At 64.7% G+C, this 17,109-nt stretch overlaps 1 protein-coding gene across 2 annotated transcripts; it reads right to left on the bottom strand.

Moving 5' to 3' along the window:
- Positions 1-279: 279 nt before the first annotated feature.
- CPLX2 (complexin 2) lies at positions 280-15,983 on the bottom strand. 2 transcript variants are annotated; one of them, XM_038149722.1, is made up of 5 exons: positions 15,830-15,983; positions 11,259-11,354; positions 2,540-2,647; positions 1,876-2,051; positions 280-1,709 (listed from the first exon to the last, which is right to left on the bottom strand). In XM_038149722.1, exons 3-5 carry the CDS (start codon positions 2,568-2,570, stop codon positions 1,512-1,514), a joined length of 405 nt encoding a protein of 134 aa, XP_038005650.1. In that variant the 5' UTR covers positions 2,571-2,647; positions 11,259-11,354; positions 15,830-15,983; the 3' UTR covers positions 280-1,511. The 2 variants fall into 2 exon arrangements, with proteins under 2 accessions (XP_038005650.1, XP_038005651.1); XM_038149723.1 differs by lacking the exons at positions 11,259-11,354; positions 15,830-15,983 and adding an exon at positions 4,701-4,748.
- Between the last annotated feature and the right edge of the window lie 1,126 nt (positions 15,984-17,109).

The raw sequence follows: 17,109 nt of genomic DNA, 5'->3' as shown, positions 1-17,109 counted from the left end.
CTGGAGTCAAGGGAAAGGGGGAGAAACCCTCATGCCATGTCTATGGGACATCCCCTTTGTCTTGTCCCCAAGCCCAGAGAGGACAGATGCCTGTGGAGGAGGAAGGCAGCAGGACTGAGCAGGACTCTGGGAGCTGCATGTGGCTGCTTCCTGCACCTGTGGAGGCCTGGCTGGGGGCAGCCCATGTGTGATGAGCTGCCAGATTTCAACCCTGAGGTTGGTGGGGTGAGGGAGCTGACATGGGGGCCCAGGAAAACAAGGGATGAGAAGAGGCAGGAGCAATGTACAAATCCCTTTATTTTATTAGTTCGTCAAAGACTAGTTCGAGCAGGATGGTCACAGCATGTCTGTGGGGCCCCGAGCTGCCCGCCACCTCCCGGGAGGGCCCTGGTGAGCGGCTGGGGGCCGTGGCGGAGGAAGCACAGGGAGGGGGAGCACGGTGTGGCAAGAGACGGGCCGGGATGAGGGTGTGCCCCTGCCTCCCCCCGCTGGGGTGCAAGCAGCGGCTCCCAGGACATCCCGGGGCGCTTGCCCAGGGATCCCTTCCCAGGCCCGGGGACCCATGTGTCCAGCGTCAGGTGAGAGCAGCCGGGTATCCCCAGCCCGGGACTGGCCCGGCAGCCCTCGGCCCCGCGCCGGCTTTATTGCAGGGGACAGAATGGGGGTCCCAGCAGCACGGCGAGGGGCGCCGCGGGTGGCCCCCGGGGACAGTGGGGACTCGGGGGTGGGAGTCTGAGCAGCGGACACGAGGACGCATGGAGCGACGGGGCGCACCCTGGCACGGAGACACTAATGCGAGAACGGGGGCCAGCGGGGCCAAGACACGGACGAGCGAGCGGCGGGGACGGGGGACGAGGCAGGGGGACCCCTGCCCCGCGCGTGCCTTTGTACACGGTTGGCGGAGCGCGGCGCCCGCTCCTCCCGGTGCTGAAGTATTGCAGTCTAACTGATATGGCTTTAACTATGGGGCCAGAGATGCGGGGAGGGGGGGTCCCCTCCAACCCCCCGATGCAGGAGCACACCGGGCAGCCCCGGGGGACCCCCGTGCCCGACGACCGGGGATGGGGGAGCTGCGGGCAGGGCGCCTGGCTTTGTGCTTTGGGCTTGGCCCAGGGTGGGAAGGGGCAGGGGGATGGCAGTGTTGGGGACGGGGGCAGGCGAGCAGAGGCCTACTGGGGTCCCCTGGGAGAAGAGAAGGGGCAGGGCAGGGGGCACGAGGAGCCACCCCGGGGGGGCCGGTAGGGCCTGGGTGCCCCTAGCCTGCCGCGAGGTTACATCAGTGCATTTGGTCCCGGTTCGCCCTGTCCGGCCAGGGCTGCTCCCCTTTGGCGTGGTGGGGGGGCCCTGCCTGGACGGGACGGGGCGGGCTTTTGGTCTGGTTGGGGGACAGGGCAGGAGAGGATGGGAGGGGGTGTGGGGACCCCCTCTCCGGGGCCAAGGGAACTGATGGAGGAGTTGTAGGAGAGAGGGCGCCCGTGCCCCAGCACCCTATGGCAGGGTTGACGGTGCTGTTACTTCTTGAACATATCCTGCAGTGGGCCGGGCAGGTACTTGAGGACGGTGTCCAGGATGCTCTCCTCCTCCTCCTCTTCCTCGTCCCCGCAGCCCGCCGGGATGGCCTTCTTGGGGCGCGTCAGGCTGCCCTCACACGGCTGCTCCAGAGCAGCTTTCTCCTCCGCTTCCTTCTCCTCCTTCTTCTTCAGCCCGTACTGAGAGGACACAGGCTCTCAGCAGGGCGGGCAGTGGGCACTGCCTGCGCTGTGCCCCGTGCCCATCGCCACCGGGCCACCCTCCTCCCGGCCACGCCCGCTCCCTGTCCCAGCTCCACCCCGGCTGCCACAGGCAGGGGCGGGCACAGGGGAGGTGTGTGCCCACCTTGTCACGGATCTGCTGCCGGACTTTCTCCCGCTCCGCTTCCATGCGGGCGTGCTTGGCTTTCCGCTCCTCCTCCTGCTGGCGCAGAGCCTCCTGCCTCTCCTCCTCCTTCTTCTGCGCGTCGGGATCCTTCTCCTCCTCGCCCCCCAGCATCTTCCCCATGTCCTTGGTGGCCCCTGCGCATAACGAGACCCTCGGTTGGTCCCCAAGGGTGCTGCAGCCTGGTGCTGCTGCCAAAGCCCCTGCAGCAGCAGGGAGGGCAAGGAGGCCCCTGGCGAGGAGGACCTGGGACATCCCCGGGGCCACCTGTGCCGAAGTGGGCTGCAGACAGGCTCGGGAGGCTGTGGGGATGGGGAGTACCACGGGCTGACTGTTCTGCCCTAGTTCAGTGTCAGCTGGGGGAGATGCCAGCAGCTCCTTTTTCAGCGCCCAGGGGACCTGCTGGGGAATCCCACTTAGTAGCAGAAGAGCCAGGATTTCCCAGCCAGCCGCTGACGGCACTGGAAATGGGAAACCTGGAGGGCTCCAGCAGCAGCTCCCCACTGATGGTGGCTGTCTGAACGACCCTGTCCCCTTGCCGTGTCCCTCCCACTGCGTTACTGGGGTGCTGGGCCAGCATTGCTCCTGGAGGGGGGACCCGCGAGGGGGAACAGCTCTCACTCACCGCCCAGCGCTTGCTTCATGACGAAGTCCATGGTGCCGGTGTGTGCGTGTGGCTAGGCCAGTGCCCAGCGCTCATCCACCGCTCTCCGGGCTTGCTGACCTGGGCCACCTGTGCAGGCAGAGAAGGACAGGTTGGGGATACCATGCTGAGGTTCCCTGCTGCCCAGGCTGAAGGATGGAATGATCCCTGGGGATGTGCTTTGCACCCTCTGCATCCTCAGCCCAAATACCTGCCAGGATGGGCAGAGGGAGGTTCTGGGGTCTGCAGGCAGAGAGTGACTGTGCCTGCTCCCCTCGGCCCCCTCCCTACATCCCTTCTGGCCTTGAGGACCTGTGGAAGCACCAAGGGCAGGGACTCCAGAGGGATGTTCCCCCTCAGCACTGCCCTTGGTGTGGCACCAGGAGCCCTGGTGTGCAGCTTGGGGGCTGGTGGGATGGGGACCCACCACGCACCGTGTGCCCCTGCTGTGCAGGAGGGGGTGACAGACCTTGTGTGGGGGTGCCAGCGTGGCACAGCCGGACCCGGGGTGCTGTGTGTGCGTCTCCGGCAGCGCGAGTGCTCTGCAGAGGGACGGGGAACAGGCTGTTGGCGGGTTGCGGCAGCGCTTGGGGGCTGCAGGGGTTGCAGGCAGCAGCCTGTGACCGTGTGTGTGATCCACGCGGGTGCTGCGGGTGGGTGACACCGTGCAGGGGCACTGCCCGCGCAGGACGGAGCGGGTGCGCGCCGTGTCTGCGCGCAGGCTGTGTTTGCTCGAGGGGTGTGTTTGCGGGTGCCCGCAGGCCGTGTTTGCACGGGGGGTGCGCGCACACGCGCGTGTGGATAAGTTTGTGGGGCTGCGGATTGCGCGTGGCCCCGTGATGTGCGGGTTTGCAGCCCGTTTGCGAGCTCCGAGCGCGTGCGTCTGCGAGTTTTGGGGTCTGCGGGCTCTGCGGATGTGTGTGCACGCAGGGCTGCGGGCTGTGTCTGCGTGCCGGCTGTTTGTGCTGCGGGCGTGTGCGAGTTTGCACACTCGGGGGGTGCTGCGGGCTGCGTTAGTGTGAGTGTGGGGGGCTGTGCGTGCAGGTCCGTGGGTTTGCAGGCTGCACGGGGGGCTGTGCGCGCAAATTTGCAGACTGTGTCGCGTGTGTGTACGTGTGGGGGTGTTGCAGGCTGCTTGTGTGCTCCGTGTGTGTGTGTGTGTGTGTGCATGCGGGGGATCACAGGCAGAGGGTGTGTGTGGGGGGTGCCCGTGCCCCCCACGTGCCCCGTGTGAGTGGGGTGCTGCAGGCTGTGCTCGGATCCTGGGGGTGCAGTTTGCAGTGTGTGTGTGTGCGTGCCCGGTGGGTGCCGCAGCCCAGCGGGTACCCCCACCCCGGCTCCCTGGAACCCCACTGGGGCTGGGGGGGCTGCACGAGCTGTGATCCCGGGAAGTTTGCTGCTGCCAGCCCCGGGGCACCCCGCGACAACGTGGGGGTCTCCCCCGGGCAGTACAGTGCTGAGCCCAGGGACTGCAGCGGGGGCTTGGGGGGCACCGGGGACGGGGGGACACCGGCGAGGGGGGGAACACGCGACAGGGACAGCGGGGCCGTAGGCAAGGATCACGGGGAGCACCGGAGCACTGGGGTCGCGTGGCGGGGGGGGCTCGTAGTGACAGCGGGGTACGTGGGGGACATCGGGAGGTGCACGGGCGACGCAGGGGGAACACAACAAACGGGGGGAACACCGGCAGGCACCGGGATACCGGGGCCACGGGGGCTGCGGAGACGCAGGAGACACGGGGGGGCGCCGGGAGGGCGGGGGACAGCGGGGACACGGGACGTAGCGGACATCCAGCATGCGGGGGACACCGGGACCGCAGCGGGGTGCGGGACCCGGGGGGCGCGCTGCCGTGGGGAAGGGGGGGGGGGGCGGAGGTGGGGCGCAGGCACAAGGACGACGAGGGGGGAACCCGGGTCGGGGAACACGCACCGGGGGCGCGGGGACACCGGGGAGGAGGGGGAACGCGGGGACACGGGGCAGGCGGGAACCGCGCGGGGGGCGAGGGTCGCGCAGGGGACGCGGTGCCGCGGGGACCCCTCTCCCCCCCACCCCATCCCGGGGTCTGCGGCGCGGGGCCCCGCCCGCCGCCCGGGGCCGCCCGGTGCCGCAGCGGCGGCGCTGTCCCTTCAGCACCGGCACTCACCGGCTCCGCCGCCGCTCGCCGCTGCCGCCGCTCCGCCCCGCCCCGCCCCGCCGCGGCCCGGCCCCCTCCCGCCCCCGGCGGCACGCGTGGGCCCGCCCGGAGCGACACCCCCCGCCACCGCGCCGACCGGCCCCCGCGGGGGCGGCGGGATGCGGGACCCCCCCGGGAAACGCCGCACGACCCCCGGGAAACGTCCCGGGGAGCCCCCAGCGCTCAGCGGGCTGCGGACGGGGCCCCCTCGAACGCCAGCCCGGCAGCCGAGGTTCGGGGCAAGCGCCTCCCGCGCGGGGTTCGTGATTCACCGCCGCGGCAATTACCGGGAAAGCGAGGCATTCATCAGCCGCAGGTGCCCCCGGTCCCGCACCCCCCGACCCGCAGCTCCCCTGCCTCCTCTGCAGCGATGCGGGGCGGCTGCGGGAGTTTAATTAAAGTCCCTGATAAATCATAGCACCCTCCCTCCCCCTTCCGCCAAGGGCTGCCGCCCGGGGGCCCTAGCTTTGGATTTTTGGTGCTGCTCCCCCCGCGGGGCTCCCGGAGCAGGTTTGGGGTGCTCAGGGAGGGGAAGCCAGAGGGGGTCTATGGTGGCATCGAGGATATGATGCCCACGGAGCTCAGAACCCCCTTCAGTGAAGGGTTCCTGAGTAGAAAATGGGGTGCACCACCCTGCCTGGCCCCCCTGCCCCTGCTGAAGGCAGATGGGCTCCTGCAGCCCCTCCTGTGTTCCTCCTCTGCAGTGCAGGACAGGACTCCCCGGCTCTCCCACCCTTGTCCCGATGCACAGGGACGGTGTGTGCTCCTCAGAGTGGCACCGGTGCCTCCTAATTAATCCAGCCCTGGGATCCTAGAGACAAGATGAGCCTGTGCTAATCACAACAACGGTACTTGGAGCCGGGCTTTGGGATAGCCGGTGTTTAATAGTGAGGCTCTGGACCAGCAGCCTGTGGGGGCCCAGAGGGTGCTGGAAAGGGTCGGGGTGCAGGATCCTTTCAGGGATGTCCCCCCCTAAACGTGGGAGGCTGCAGGGAGCTGGGACAGGCTGCAGCTGCCCCCACAAGCCCCTTGGGGTGGGCTGCGGAGATGCCCCGCGCTGCTGGGGCTGCTGTGATGAGGCTGGGGGTGATGCAGGATGTGGGGCAGGAGTGGGGGGACATCTCGCAGCCAGGGGGGCCAGAACCGGCTTGCAAGTGCCACCTCCGCAGAGATGCACCGGCAGATCTGTGCGCGCACAGCTGCCAGCTCCTGCCTCAACGCACGGCCGCTGCCACGGACAACTCACAGCACAGGGACAGCACATCAAGGACTTGTCCCTCTTGCTCACCCGCTCTCACTGCTCCCAAAAACACCCCCTGGCACAACCCATCTCCACCAGCCCCGAGCCCTCAGCCTGGCATTGACCAACAACTCCTTTTTCCACCTCCAAGGTAAAAAAACCTCCTGCCCTTGCGCCCAGCCCCGCTCTGCCTGCCGGCAGCTGGTGGGACGGGCATGGGGGCGGCAAGACAGGCCCGTGCTCGGCCCGTCCGTCTGTCCGTCCGTCCGTCCGTCCTGCGGCAGCCCTGCTCCGGGCGTTGACGTCAGCGCTCCCGGCAGCCGGGCGGTGGGCGGGCGGCACCGCTCCTATTGTATTAAAAATAATACAGCGGAGCACAAATTCATTACAGATAAGTGTGACAGCCAGGAGGAATTAACGAGCCCGTCTCTCAGCGCCTGACAAACGCCTCCTTTTGTTCCTGGGATGGGTCCTTGAGTCTTTCAATCTTTGGAGATGCCTCGGCTCATTAAGCACATCCTCCTCCAGTAGATCCCAGTGTGCCAGAGAGGACTGTTCCCAGTATCAGCTGAGGCCAAACTGGCAGGGACATCCCTTGTGCCAGTGCCCAGTGCTAAGTCGGGTTTGCCTTTCTCTGGAGTCAGTGGCCTGGAGCATTGTCCCCGAGCACTGTCCCCAAGCACTGTCCCCAGGCGGGGTGTGGGGTGGCCGGGGGGAGGTGGGCGAAGCAGCCCCCGTCCCTGCTGCTGCGGGAAGCACGAGGCTCGTGTGAGCTGAGGCCGCCCGCCCCAGCACTGCAGCTGCCGGTGCCGGCAGTGCAACCACAGCTGCTGGGCTGGTGGGCACCCAACCCTGCCCTGCTGGCCACCTTCCCACGGGAAGAGCAGCCAGCAGCCCTGGGCGCTGCCTCCTGCCCTGCACACCCCTGCCGTGGGACAGAGATGGACCCAGGGGACCCCCACAGTCCCAGGGCTGAGCTAGCTCCGGCTGGTGTTTGGGGGATGCTCCCGGTGCTCGTGCCCAGCGTGGGCACTCCTTTAGGCCCAGCTGTTCCTTGGCATCACCCTGGGCAGTGTCACCTGCTGGGTGGCTGCCTGGAGCTGTTGGGGGAGGCAGGAAGGGAAGGGATGTGGAGAGGTGTGAGGGGCTGGGTGGCAGCACCGTAGCCAAAAGGAGGAGGAAGCTCTGAGCGCTGCCAAACCCTGCAAACGCCTCTGTGGAGTCAGCACGGGTGCCAGGGCCCCAGCAGGTCCATGTTCCACTCCACGCTGGCACCCAGGGAGACAATGGGGCTGGCTGGTGCCACCACATCGGCCACAGCATCCGCTGTCAGCAATGCCTGAGTGGCACCTGCCTGCTGGCATCGTCCCCATTGTCCCCTAGCAGCCAGACGGGGACCCTGCAAGGTCACAGCCTCTGTGGGCCCTTCCAAAGCCCCCAGGCAGAGCAAATACCTGCACCCATCCCTGCAGCACTGCCAGCCTAGCCTGATGCCACCCATTAGCCCAGGGCAGTTATTTCACTTATCCACCCCCCAACATCTTTGCACAAAATAATTATTGGTCCTTCTCATTGCACCGGGGGATTAAAAGTGGTTAACTCCATTTCCAAAGGCTTTGTTATGTTGGTTTTCCCTCAGCTGCTGCACAAGGCGATTTCCACAGTGCCACTTAGGCAGCTTTTATCAGGTTGTCTTCTGGAGGTAATTGGGTTTTTCAGGAGCCTGTTTAAAATTCGTAACCCAGCCTCTTAAACAAAACAAAAACAGCAGCGGGGAGAAGAGGAAGAGGCAGCACGGAACATGCAGCAGCTGCAGCCTCTGAAGAGCAGCTCTGGTCCCTTGGGGCTGGCACCCGGCGGGGGCAGGGACAGGGACAGGCACCAGCCGTGCCGTGGGATCAGTCTGGAGACAGCCCCTCCAGCCCAGCGGCTGAGCTCAGACTGCTCGGGGACAGCGGGGACCCGGCGTCACTCTCTTATGCTGTGCTCAGGGCGAGGAGACTCTGTGGTGCTCAGAGCCACCCGCGTCCAGTCCCTGGGGATGCTGGGCCACCACTCTGCCCCAGCAGCAAGTCACAGACCCCCCCAGCACATGTCACAGAGACCCAGCACCCACTCAGCCCCTGTCCCACCCATGTCAGACACGGGTGCGAATGCGGTCTCACTGTTGGCTCTGCACTCGCCAGGAGCCCTGGGGCTGGGGGCGAGGGAGGTGGGCTCCTGCCATAGCCTGACCCCTGCTCCACCACGAAGCTCCCAGCTGTGGCAGCACACAGTGGCAGGGCCCCCTGGGCTCACCAGGGAGGCACAGAGCAAATGGGCAAAAACCACCCTCATGGGGTGACTTCTGCTGTTAACAGGCTGTCCCTGGCTCTGGGCTTTCCTGGCTGGCTTGGGGGGGACCCCGCTGCCCACCCTGCGCACCCCTGCAGCCAGAGGGGCTCTGGGCTGATGCTGTGGCTGTTGCTGCTCCCCTGCATCACTGCTCGGGTCCCTCTGCATTAGTGCCCATCTGCATTGCCGTCACTGTCGCTGTCACTCTGGCTGACCTGCCTGCCCTCTCCTCGCTGGACAAGGGGTGCACTGAGCACCCCCAGCTCATCCCTGCCCCTCTCCGTGCCGCGGGGCGCAGCCTGGGCTGGGGAGCCAGTGGGTGGCAGGGAGCTGCCACAGCAGATGGGCGGTGGGGCGGATCACGGGGGGCATTCCCAGGAGCCGGCTGTGAGCTGACCCCTGCGGGGCCCCACCACGCACCTGCTCCTCCCATCACACACCTGCTCCTCCCTGCGGGCCGGGGAGGCTGCGGCTGACCAGGGAATGGGGTGAGGAGAGGACCGAGCCCGTAATTCCAGCTGTTCCCAGCACGGCGGTGTCCCAGGAGAGTACCAGAGAGAGAGGGGTGCTCCCAGTGCTGCTCAGCCCTTCAGAGCTCCCCAAAATTGCCATCTACGCCCACATCTGTGTCACACAGTGATGCAGGGGCTGAATCCCCCAGCGAGACCTCCCAAGGGGACAGGGACTCAGCTCCAGGCTCCAGCTAAGAAGACGCCAGCATGGCTGGGATGTCAGCCATGGTGTGACCGAGCACCTTGGCTTTGCCACCACTGCTCTGTGCCCTCTGCTCACCCAGCCCCAATCTCAGAACCACTCAGAACCCCGAGGAGTCCACATGAGCACTGGGGCACGCTGGGGTGGACCTGTGAGTGCCAGGGAGACCCTGCTGGGGTGGACCTGTGAGTGCCAGGGAGACCCTGCTGGGGTGGACCTGTGAGTGCCAGGGAGACCCTGCTGGGGTGGACCTGTGAGTGCCAGGGAGACCCTGCTGGGGTGGACCTGTGAGTGCCAGGGAGACCCTGCTGGGATGGACCTGTGAGTGCCAGGGAGACCCTGCTGGGGTGGACCTTGCCCCTCGAGTGCTGCAGTGGTGCCTCCTCATCCCTGCAGCTCCCGACTCCCATCGTGTGCCCGGTGCCTCTGTGCTGTGCATTATTAAACAGAGGCACTGCAGCCCCTTGCTGTTTATCCTGGTGTGGCAGCGTGGGGACAGGCCGTGGTGGCTCGCTGCAGACTCAGCTGTCAGATTAAGGCTCACTGCAGGTCTGGCCAGCTCCCCAAACAGGTTTATGACCCCTGGCCTTACTCGCCTGGCCGCTTCCAACCCCCCATCCATACAGGACGGATCCCACCTCCCTGTGGAGCAGACACTGCGTTCACTGCTGCTCTCACCTGGGCTGTGCCGCCCTGCCCACGCAGCAGGCACAGCCTTTCCATCCCCATGGCCTCTACAAGGGCACCCTGGCGCCGAGTCCACCCCATCAATATTTATGGCAGGCACGCACACCCGCAGCTCTGCAGGGCCGGTGCGGAGCCGAGCTGGGTGCAGCACACCAGCCACTGCTGGGGAAGCAGACAAAACCCCTCCCGAGCCCCTGTGCTGCCTCCCCAGTGCCTCACCCTGTGCACACACGGATTTTCATCCTTGCCACACTGACAGGGGCCGTGCAGGCACCACCGACTGGGGTGGTCAGGACTGTGTGGGTAGTGGATGCACAAGGATCATCTCCTGGCTCTGTGTCAGCATGGGATTTGGGGACCCACTCCCCACAGAAAGCCTCAAAGTGGTTATACCCACCCTCCTTTCACTGACAGGAAAAGGACACGAAGGACAAGGACATGATTGGCTCGAGGCTGGGCAGCCAGGTCACGGCAGAGCAATGGCAGCCCCCACCTGTCCCCTCTCCAGCCAAAACACCCTAAAAAAGGAGACCCTTGGCACTGCTCCCCTGAGGTTCAGCCTCATGCTGATGGAATGTGGCTCTTGCAAAGATCCTGTAAGTTCTTTGGAGCACCTGAGCTGAGGACAGAGACTGGGGTGCTTTAACCCCTCTCTGTAGCAGTGCTGGGGAGTGGGAGGAAGTGAGGAGCGGGGATGCTTGACCCAAACTCCCAGCCTGGCTCTGGGAGAGCACCTGCCTTCTGTGGGTGAAGGGCTCATTGTATCCCATGAGAGGGGGGGATTTGGGAGCCCAGAATGCCCCATGGCCTGGGCAACAGAGCTGGATAAAGGGGGCAACACCAGGGACACCCTGATGGCAGCAGATGGCTGCATGGTGGGGGGCTCCATGGCAGTGTGGGGGGACATCTGGGTGCCTGGGCTTGGGCCAAGCTGCAGCTCGGTGGGAGCAGGATGAGCCTGAGCTGCCCTGGCTGGGGAGGGGACACCGAGGAATAGCTGGGCTGGGTGTGGGGCCTGCTGCCCACCCCAGCTGCCTGTGCTGGGGGTTTCTGCTGTGGCGTGACGCCGGACAGGCACCGTGCTGCTCCAAGAGCTGCTGGGGCTTGGGCCAGAAAATTCATTCTTGGCTGCTTTCAGAGGGGTTTGGCTCGTACCTTTCCCATCTGGGGGCTTTCAAATGGAAAAAAAAAAAAAAAAAAAAAAAAAAAAAGAAGAAGAAAGAAAAAACCTCTGGCCCTGTGCCACCTCCAGAGCCACCATCACTTGCCATGGTCTCCAGGTGGGACCATGCCCAGCATCTGCTGAGGGCCTGAGCTGGTGCTCACTCCCACGGCCTCTGCCTGGTCCTGAGCTGCTTCAGGTGCCTCTTGCCTGCATCAAAGTGCCACCAAGATGAGACCTCTTCCATCCTGGGTGACCTGACTGGCTCCAGTAAGGCAGCCCCAGGTGGTACCTCTGAGCCTCCCCATGCATCCCATGACTCTGCTGTGCCCCCCATACCACAGGGAGTGGAATGGCCCCCCAGCCCCCCAAGAGCCACAGCGCTGCCTACCTTGGTGTGTGCAGCACCAGGAGCTGCTGCTTCAGCACCTAATGCAGGGGACAAGGACCTCGTGGGGGCGGCTGGGCATCGCAGGGAGAGCAGGGCCTGCAGAGACACCAACAGCGAGAGCATGAGTGCCTTGGAGGGGCCGCAGCACCAGGGGGCATAGACAAAGTGGAGCCATTTGATGGGGGACAGAGAGAGCACATCACTGCTTGCTTTCCTCTCCTCGGCCTGGGTGGGTCTGTGTGCTCCCTGCATCCCCATCTCCAAGGATGGGAGCAACCTGCAGCCCAGAGCCACCATCTCCCTGCAGGGGGGAGCCCAGCAGGGTGTGCAGAGGGTGACAGGCTGCAGGAGGTGGTAGCTCATCCTCTCCTGCATCAGGAGCACCCACTCTGCTGCTGGCAGAGGGCTCCTGGCCATCTCTGCAGGTACCTGGCAGTTTGGATGCCTTCATTAAAAATTGAGAGGGCTCTCAACTCTTTAAGGGTTTTAAAATTTCACATTAACTCTGCCTTCCTTAGCTTGCACATGATGAATTTCTTCTTTGGAGAACATAATGGCAAGTTAAAACAAGCCACCAGACAAAAGTCCTTGCTCAGACTCAGCAACTGGAGGAAGCCTGACGCTGCTTTGGGCTCCCCCCTCCTGCTGGACCTGAGGAAACTTCTGCCCGGGGATCTCATCCCTTCCTCAAATGTCCTTGGAATCCCCCTGTGATGCTTGGGGAGATGCAGGGGGATGCAGGCGTGGGCAGGGGCTGTGCAGGGACCTGGGTCCCAGGGTTCTGGGTGCCACGCTGGCAGTTCCTGGAGTGGGCTGTCCCTGTGGTGTGGCCCATGTCACTGTGACACGTGTCATGAGCGTGATTTCTCCTCTGCAACTCGAGGAGCACGTTCCCGGGGAAGTTACAAATTCATCCTGACTTCAAGCAAAGGCTTTTCCTCCACCCTGGGGAAGGAGGGAGGCTTTGGCAAATTGGAGATAAATTTATGACCCAGGGGAGCCAGGGGAAACACAGGCAGACACCGACGCTGTGGAGGAGCAGGGGCTGCCATGGACAGAGCCTGCATTTGGAAAAGCTTTACAGAGCAGGGATGCCTCGTTCCAACCCTGGGAGCAGGAGGCACTGACAGCCCCTGGCAACAGGGTTTGGGAAGGCTGGCTGTGGAAAGAGGCAAAGGGTCCCCAGTGGGACCTCTGAGGAGACCCCAGAATGGTGACTGGTGCCCTGGGAAATGCAGCGCAGAGAGCTCAGCCTGCAAAGGGCTCGGCAGCAGCGTGAAGGTGACCTTTGCTGGGGACAGCCACTGCCTCCTTTGGGATGCGGGAAGGCTCTGGAGCAGGGTGAGACGGGCTGCAGAGAGCTGCAGGGATGTGCTCCTGGGGGCGTCTGGTTTCCAGACAGCGCCGTGCCAAGGAGACAGCTGGGCTGGGACAGAATCACTTTGGCTCTGCCGGCCACGGCCTGGGGTGCACATCAGCAGATATTTATTTGCTGAAACCCCAGAGGGTGGGAAGAGCAGGAACACCCTGCCCAGGCACCTGAGAGAATGCAGAGAGTCCTGAGGGGTGCTGCTCTGATCCCTGCAGGGTATTTTTTATACCAGCCAGACCAAAGAGGTTTTTTATCTCCTTTGCAATAGGCAGAGCCTGGCAGTACCATGAAGATGCATCTCACCTGGGCAGCTGCATTAGCTCAGTCTGTCTGTCTGTCCAGGCAGCCAGACACCAAGCACAGCCAAAGCAGAGGACAGGGAACAGCAGAGCAGGGTGATGGTGCCAGAACACCCCCAGCTCCAGGGCCAGCAGTGCCCCCAGGCACTGGCAGGGATGTTTTGAACCAGTCTGGACACAAGACACAGTATCCAGGGAAAACTTAATGCTCAAGATGAGACGTTAGTGAGCCCACAGCTCTTCTGCTTTGGCACATCCAGCTCTCAGCACTCTGCTTGAGTAGCTGAGCTTGTCCAAGTGTGTGAGAGGAGGGGAGGCTGAGGAAGGAGGAGGGTGAGCAGTGAGGTGCACGGGCTGAGAAACTCAGGGCACATCTCAAAGCACTTCCCCTGCCTAAGGGAGATGCTCCTGGGACCTGCCTTGGCTCTGGCACCAATTTCCTGTCTGGAAAGCAGGAGGGTTCAGAGTCACGATGTTTGGGGGGAGCCTGTGCTGGCAGTGTGCTGTCCTGGCTCTCATGCAGGGGTGCAGAGGACTCAGGGTGCCATGCCACACTGAGCAGCCCCGAGGCATTCCCCGGTTGAGGTCTGTACCTGAGCTGACCTGCCTTGCCTTCAAAAAGCAGAGATCCTCAGCCTCAAACATCTCAATTCCTCTCGCACGAGTCCTCTCACCTCAGACTGGGGCAGGTCTGGGTCACACCATTGTGGGGCTCTAGGATTTGACTGAGATGAGCAATGTTTCTGAGCCTCTGGTGAGTGTCACAGAGGGGCTGGTGACACCAGTTAGGGAGGGATGGACCTGCTGGTCTGGCTGTGCGCAGGCGGAGCGGGGTGGTGCAGAACAACGCAGCAAAGGTGACAGTGGCTCCTGGCAAGGCACAGCCTGGAGAGCCCAGAGCTGGACAAGGCAGATGGTCTGGGTCCCTGCAGCCAGGAGGGCTCCGTGGGACCAGGAGAGGCAGAGGGGAAAGCTCCTGGGACGAGCGAGCAGAGCGCTCAGGCGAGAGCAGCCCGCAGGAGCACAGCTTGTTTACCCTGGCTGAGCAGGCTGATTGCTCTCTATAAATACACCCGGAGAATAAACACCGGGGAGGGAGAAGGAGCGTTTAAACTCCAGGATGATGCTGGCATAAGAACAAATGGGAAGGCCTGGCCAGGAACACAGAGGCTGTGGGTGAGAGCAGAGATCCTCTGGCCACGGGGAAGATCCTCTGGGTCCAGCCCTGGCTGCTGGGGAAGTGTGTGATGCCCAAGGGCTTGGGCTCGGTGCCACGCAGCCTGGGCTGCAGTGACCGTGCTCTCCTGCCAGACCAGACCTCCAGAGCTCCAGGCCACAGGGGCACACTGGTGCCCAGGGGTAGGAATGGAGATGTGCCACACTGCCAGTGATCACCGCCTCTTCCCCAGAGGGGTTTTCCACAGGGACTTCTCATCTCCAGAGCATAAACCAGGCTAGGCAACTCAACACAGCTCCCCTTGGCTCCTGATATGGGCTTGGTGGGCTTTGCCTGGCAGCAGCCTCTGCAGAAACCCAGGGAAGAGCCAAGGTGTGAAGCACAATCATCCTCCAGTGCTGTGAGGTGTTCTGAGCTCTGTCTGCTCGGGGTCATTTCAATACTAATGTCATCAAGCAAGGCAATCGAAGAAACAAACACTCGGCCCACAGCCAACTGAGACTTTGAGACATTTTTCTGTGCCAGTTTGTCTCAGCTGAGCCATCTCCAGTTTCCCCAGGAGGGTGAGGGTCAGACACTGTGAGCGGTGCTGCTGGATGGGGACTGAGCTGCTTTGTTTCCATACTGGAGCCTGTCCTGGCAACCCTTGGGGTCCTGCAGCCTCCGAGGCACAAGGGTGGGTTTGGCAGGGAGGACACTTCTCTGAGTGTCCAGCCCATCCTTCCTCATCCTCGATTTGCCAAACCCAGCCCCTCAGCTTGACTCAAATCACTCCGGTTCCTTCACCAGCCCCGGCCAGCAGCTGGTGGAGCCTGACTGTGGAGCCTGGCTGGTTGCAGGGAGAAGCCCTGAGCCCTGAGCCCTGTTCTGAGCGACGGTGCCAGCCCTGCCTCTGTGCTCTGACTCACTGCTCTGCCAGCCTCGGGCAGTGGCTGCCCGGTCACGCTCGTGCCATGCGGGTGGCACTGCCACCGCGTGCTGCCAAGGCCTGATCACGGCAGCCACCTGCCCGTGTGCTGCAGCCCTGGCGCTGGGGACACGGCGGGGACAGGGGCTGGACTGTGGGGCTTGGGAGGCGCCTTGTGGGGACAGTGCAGAGGGGAGAGGGGCTCAGTCTCAGGGGACTGGGAACGGTGAAGCTGGAATGCTCCACGAGTGGTCGGACTTAGCCGTGGACAGCAGGGTGGAGGAGGGAGCCCCTGATGGGGAGGCACGGGAAGAGCCCGGCGGGTACCGGAGACCCCCACGGCAGGAAGGCGCGCGGAGCCCCCCGGCTGCGGGCAGGGGGTGATGGCGGGATCGGGTCGCATCCTCTCCCTGCCCGCAGCCCCGCTCTGCGGAGCCCCCCCGCGGGGGATGGCCAGGCACGAAGGGGCATCCAAAGCCCGCTCCGGGGGTGACAGCCCTTCTCCTGCCATCCCCGCACACCGGCGTGTCCCCCTCCCCAGAGCTGCGGGTGGGCAGCCCGGGTGCGCGCCGCTCAGCTCTGCAGCTCGCACCCGCAGCCCGCCCCACCTGCGCGGCTCCCCGCGCCCCGCATCACCTGCATCCTCGCCCGCATCCCGCCCCGCATGCCGCATCCCGCCGCTCCGCGGCCGCCGCCCCGTTATATAAGCCGGCGGCCCCGGGAGGCTCGGCGGGCCGATCCCCGCGCCCGTGCCCGGCCCCCCCGGGCTCTGCGGCACGGCGGGCCCGGCTCGGCCCGGCCCGGTCCCGCACCCACCTGGCTGGCTCGGCGCGGCTCCGGTGCGCCCCGTCCGCCCCCGGCGCGGAGAAGGAGCCGCCGCCGGAAGGGAGGCGGGAGCCGTAGCGGTACAGGGGGGGCCCGGTGCTGGCTCCCCCTCCGCCGCACGGCCTCCCGGGCGGGGCCGCCTCCGTGCCCGCCTCCGGACCGCCCCGCGCCCCGGGCGGCAGCCCCCGGCCCGGCCTTCCGCCCCGGTACCGGGCGGGTTCCCTCCGGTACCCGGTAATTGCTTCTCCGGTACCGAGATGCCTCCCCCCGCTGCTCAACCATCCGCCCCCTGCAACCCGGCTGTGCCCCCCTCACCCCGCATCACCCCCGGTACGAAGCGTCCCTCCCGGTAGCACTGGTGCCTGCAGTTGCGCCTCCAGTGCCAGGACTGCCACCCCCAGTGCGTGGCCATGTCTTCCAGTACCCCATTTCTTGGCCCCCCAGCAATTCCCCCCACTCCCCAGCCATCCCTCTGGACCCCCTGAACCTGACAGTTTCCCCCCATCCAGCAACTCCTTCTGATATTTGCTGTCTCCCCACAGGCCCCGGTGCTTCTCTGCCCCCCTGAGCTGGTGATTCCTCTCCCGGGGCACTGCCAACTCCTCCAGAGGAGGGGTCGCTGGACAGGGCTCCTCTGGGTGTCTCAGGTGCCAGCAGAGCTCCCCAGATCAGAGACCCCTGTTGCACAAAGCCCTTGCCCAGGTTCTCTCTCAGGGTGTCCTGAGGATGAGGTGATGAAGAGCCACGAGCCGCTGGAGCCTGCAGGGCTCACAGGAAAGCCAGGGGGGAGCAGAGGAGGTGGAGAGGCTGGAGCAGGGGCTGCTCTGGGAGCTGCAGAGCTGCGGGATGGGGACACGGCCAGGCTGGCCACGTGCTGCTGCATGGGGTAGGGAACAGCAGAAGGAGGGAGTGTGAGAAGAGCAAGAACTTGTCCACAGAGGCTTTAAGAAGCCTCTGGTTCAGGGATTGGTGCAGAGCATGGTCAAGAGGACTGCAAGATCCCCACTGGCCTGAGGGGCTGGAGCTCATCCTCCCCCTGCCCGGTCCCTGTCCACAGGCTGCTGCCTTGTGCTCCTGGCAGGCAGCTGAGGCCCTTTTGCCCCCTAGGTTTTGTTTTGGGTTTGCGGACGCTCAGAACAGCTCCCACCAAGCCCTGGAGATGCTCTGCAGCTGGTGCTTTCTGGGCCGGGCTCCTTGCATTGCAACTTGTCTTTGCGATCTGTTTGGCCATTGGGATCTCTGAACGGGGGGCTCCTGTCTCTCCCTCCTGA

This window comes from Motacilla alba, chromosome 13, assembly GCF_015832195.1.
Source record: "Motacilla alba alba isolate MOTALB_02 chromosome 13, Motacilla_alba_V1.0_pri, whole genome shotgun sequence".
NCBI lineage: Eukaryota > Metazoa > Chordata > Aves > Passeriformes > Motacillidae > Motacilla > Motacilla alba.
This window is presented reverse-complemented; position numbering and strand designations above follow the sequence as displayed.

What these genes read in the sequence shown, in the direction of transcription:
- CPLX2 (XM_038149722.1), bottom strand. Translation starts at nt 2,570, where the DNA reads ATGGACTTCGTCATGAAGCAAGCGCTGGGCG. An exon ending in CATGAAGCAAGCGCTGGGCG is followed by an intron (nt 2,052 to 2,539) that starts GTGAGTGAGAGC and finishes CGTTATGCGCAG; the next exon opens with GGGCCACCAAGGACATGGGG. An exon ending in GGCAGCAGATCCGTGACAAG is followed by an intron (nt 1,710 to 1,875) that starts GTGGGCACACAC and finishes GTGTCCTCTCAG; the next exon opens with TACGGGCTGAAGAAGAAGGA.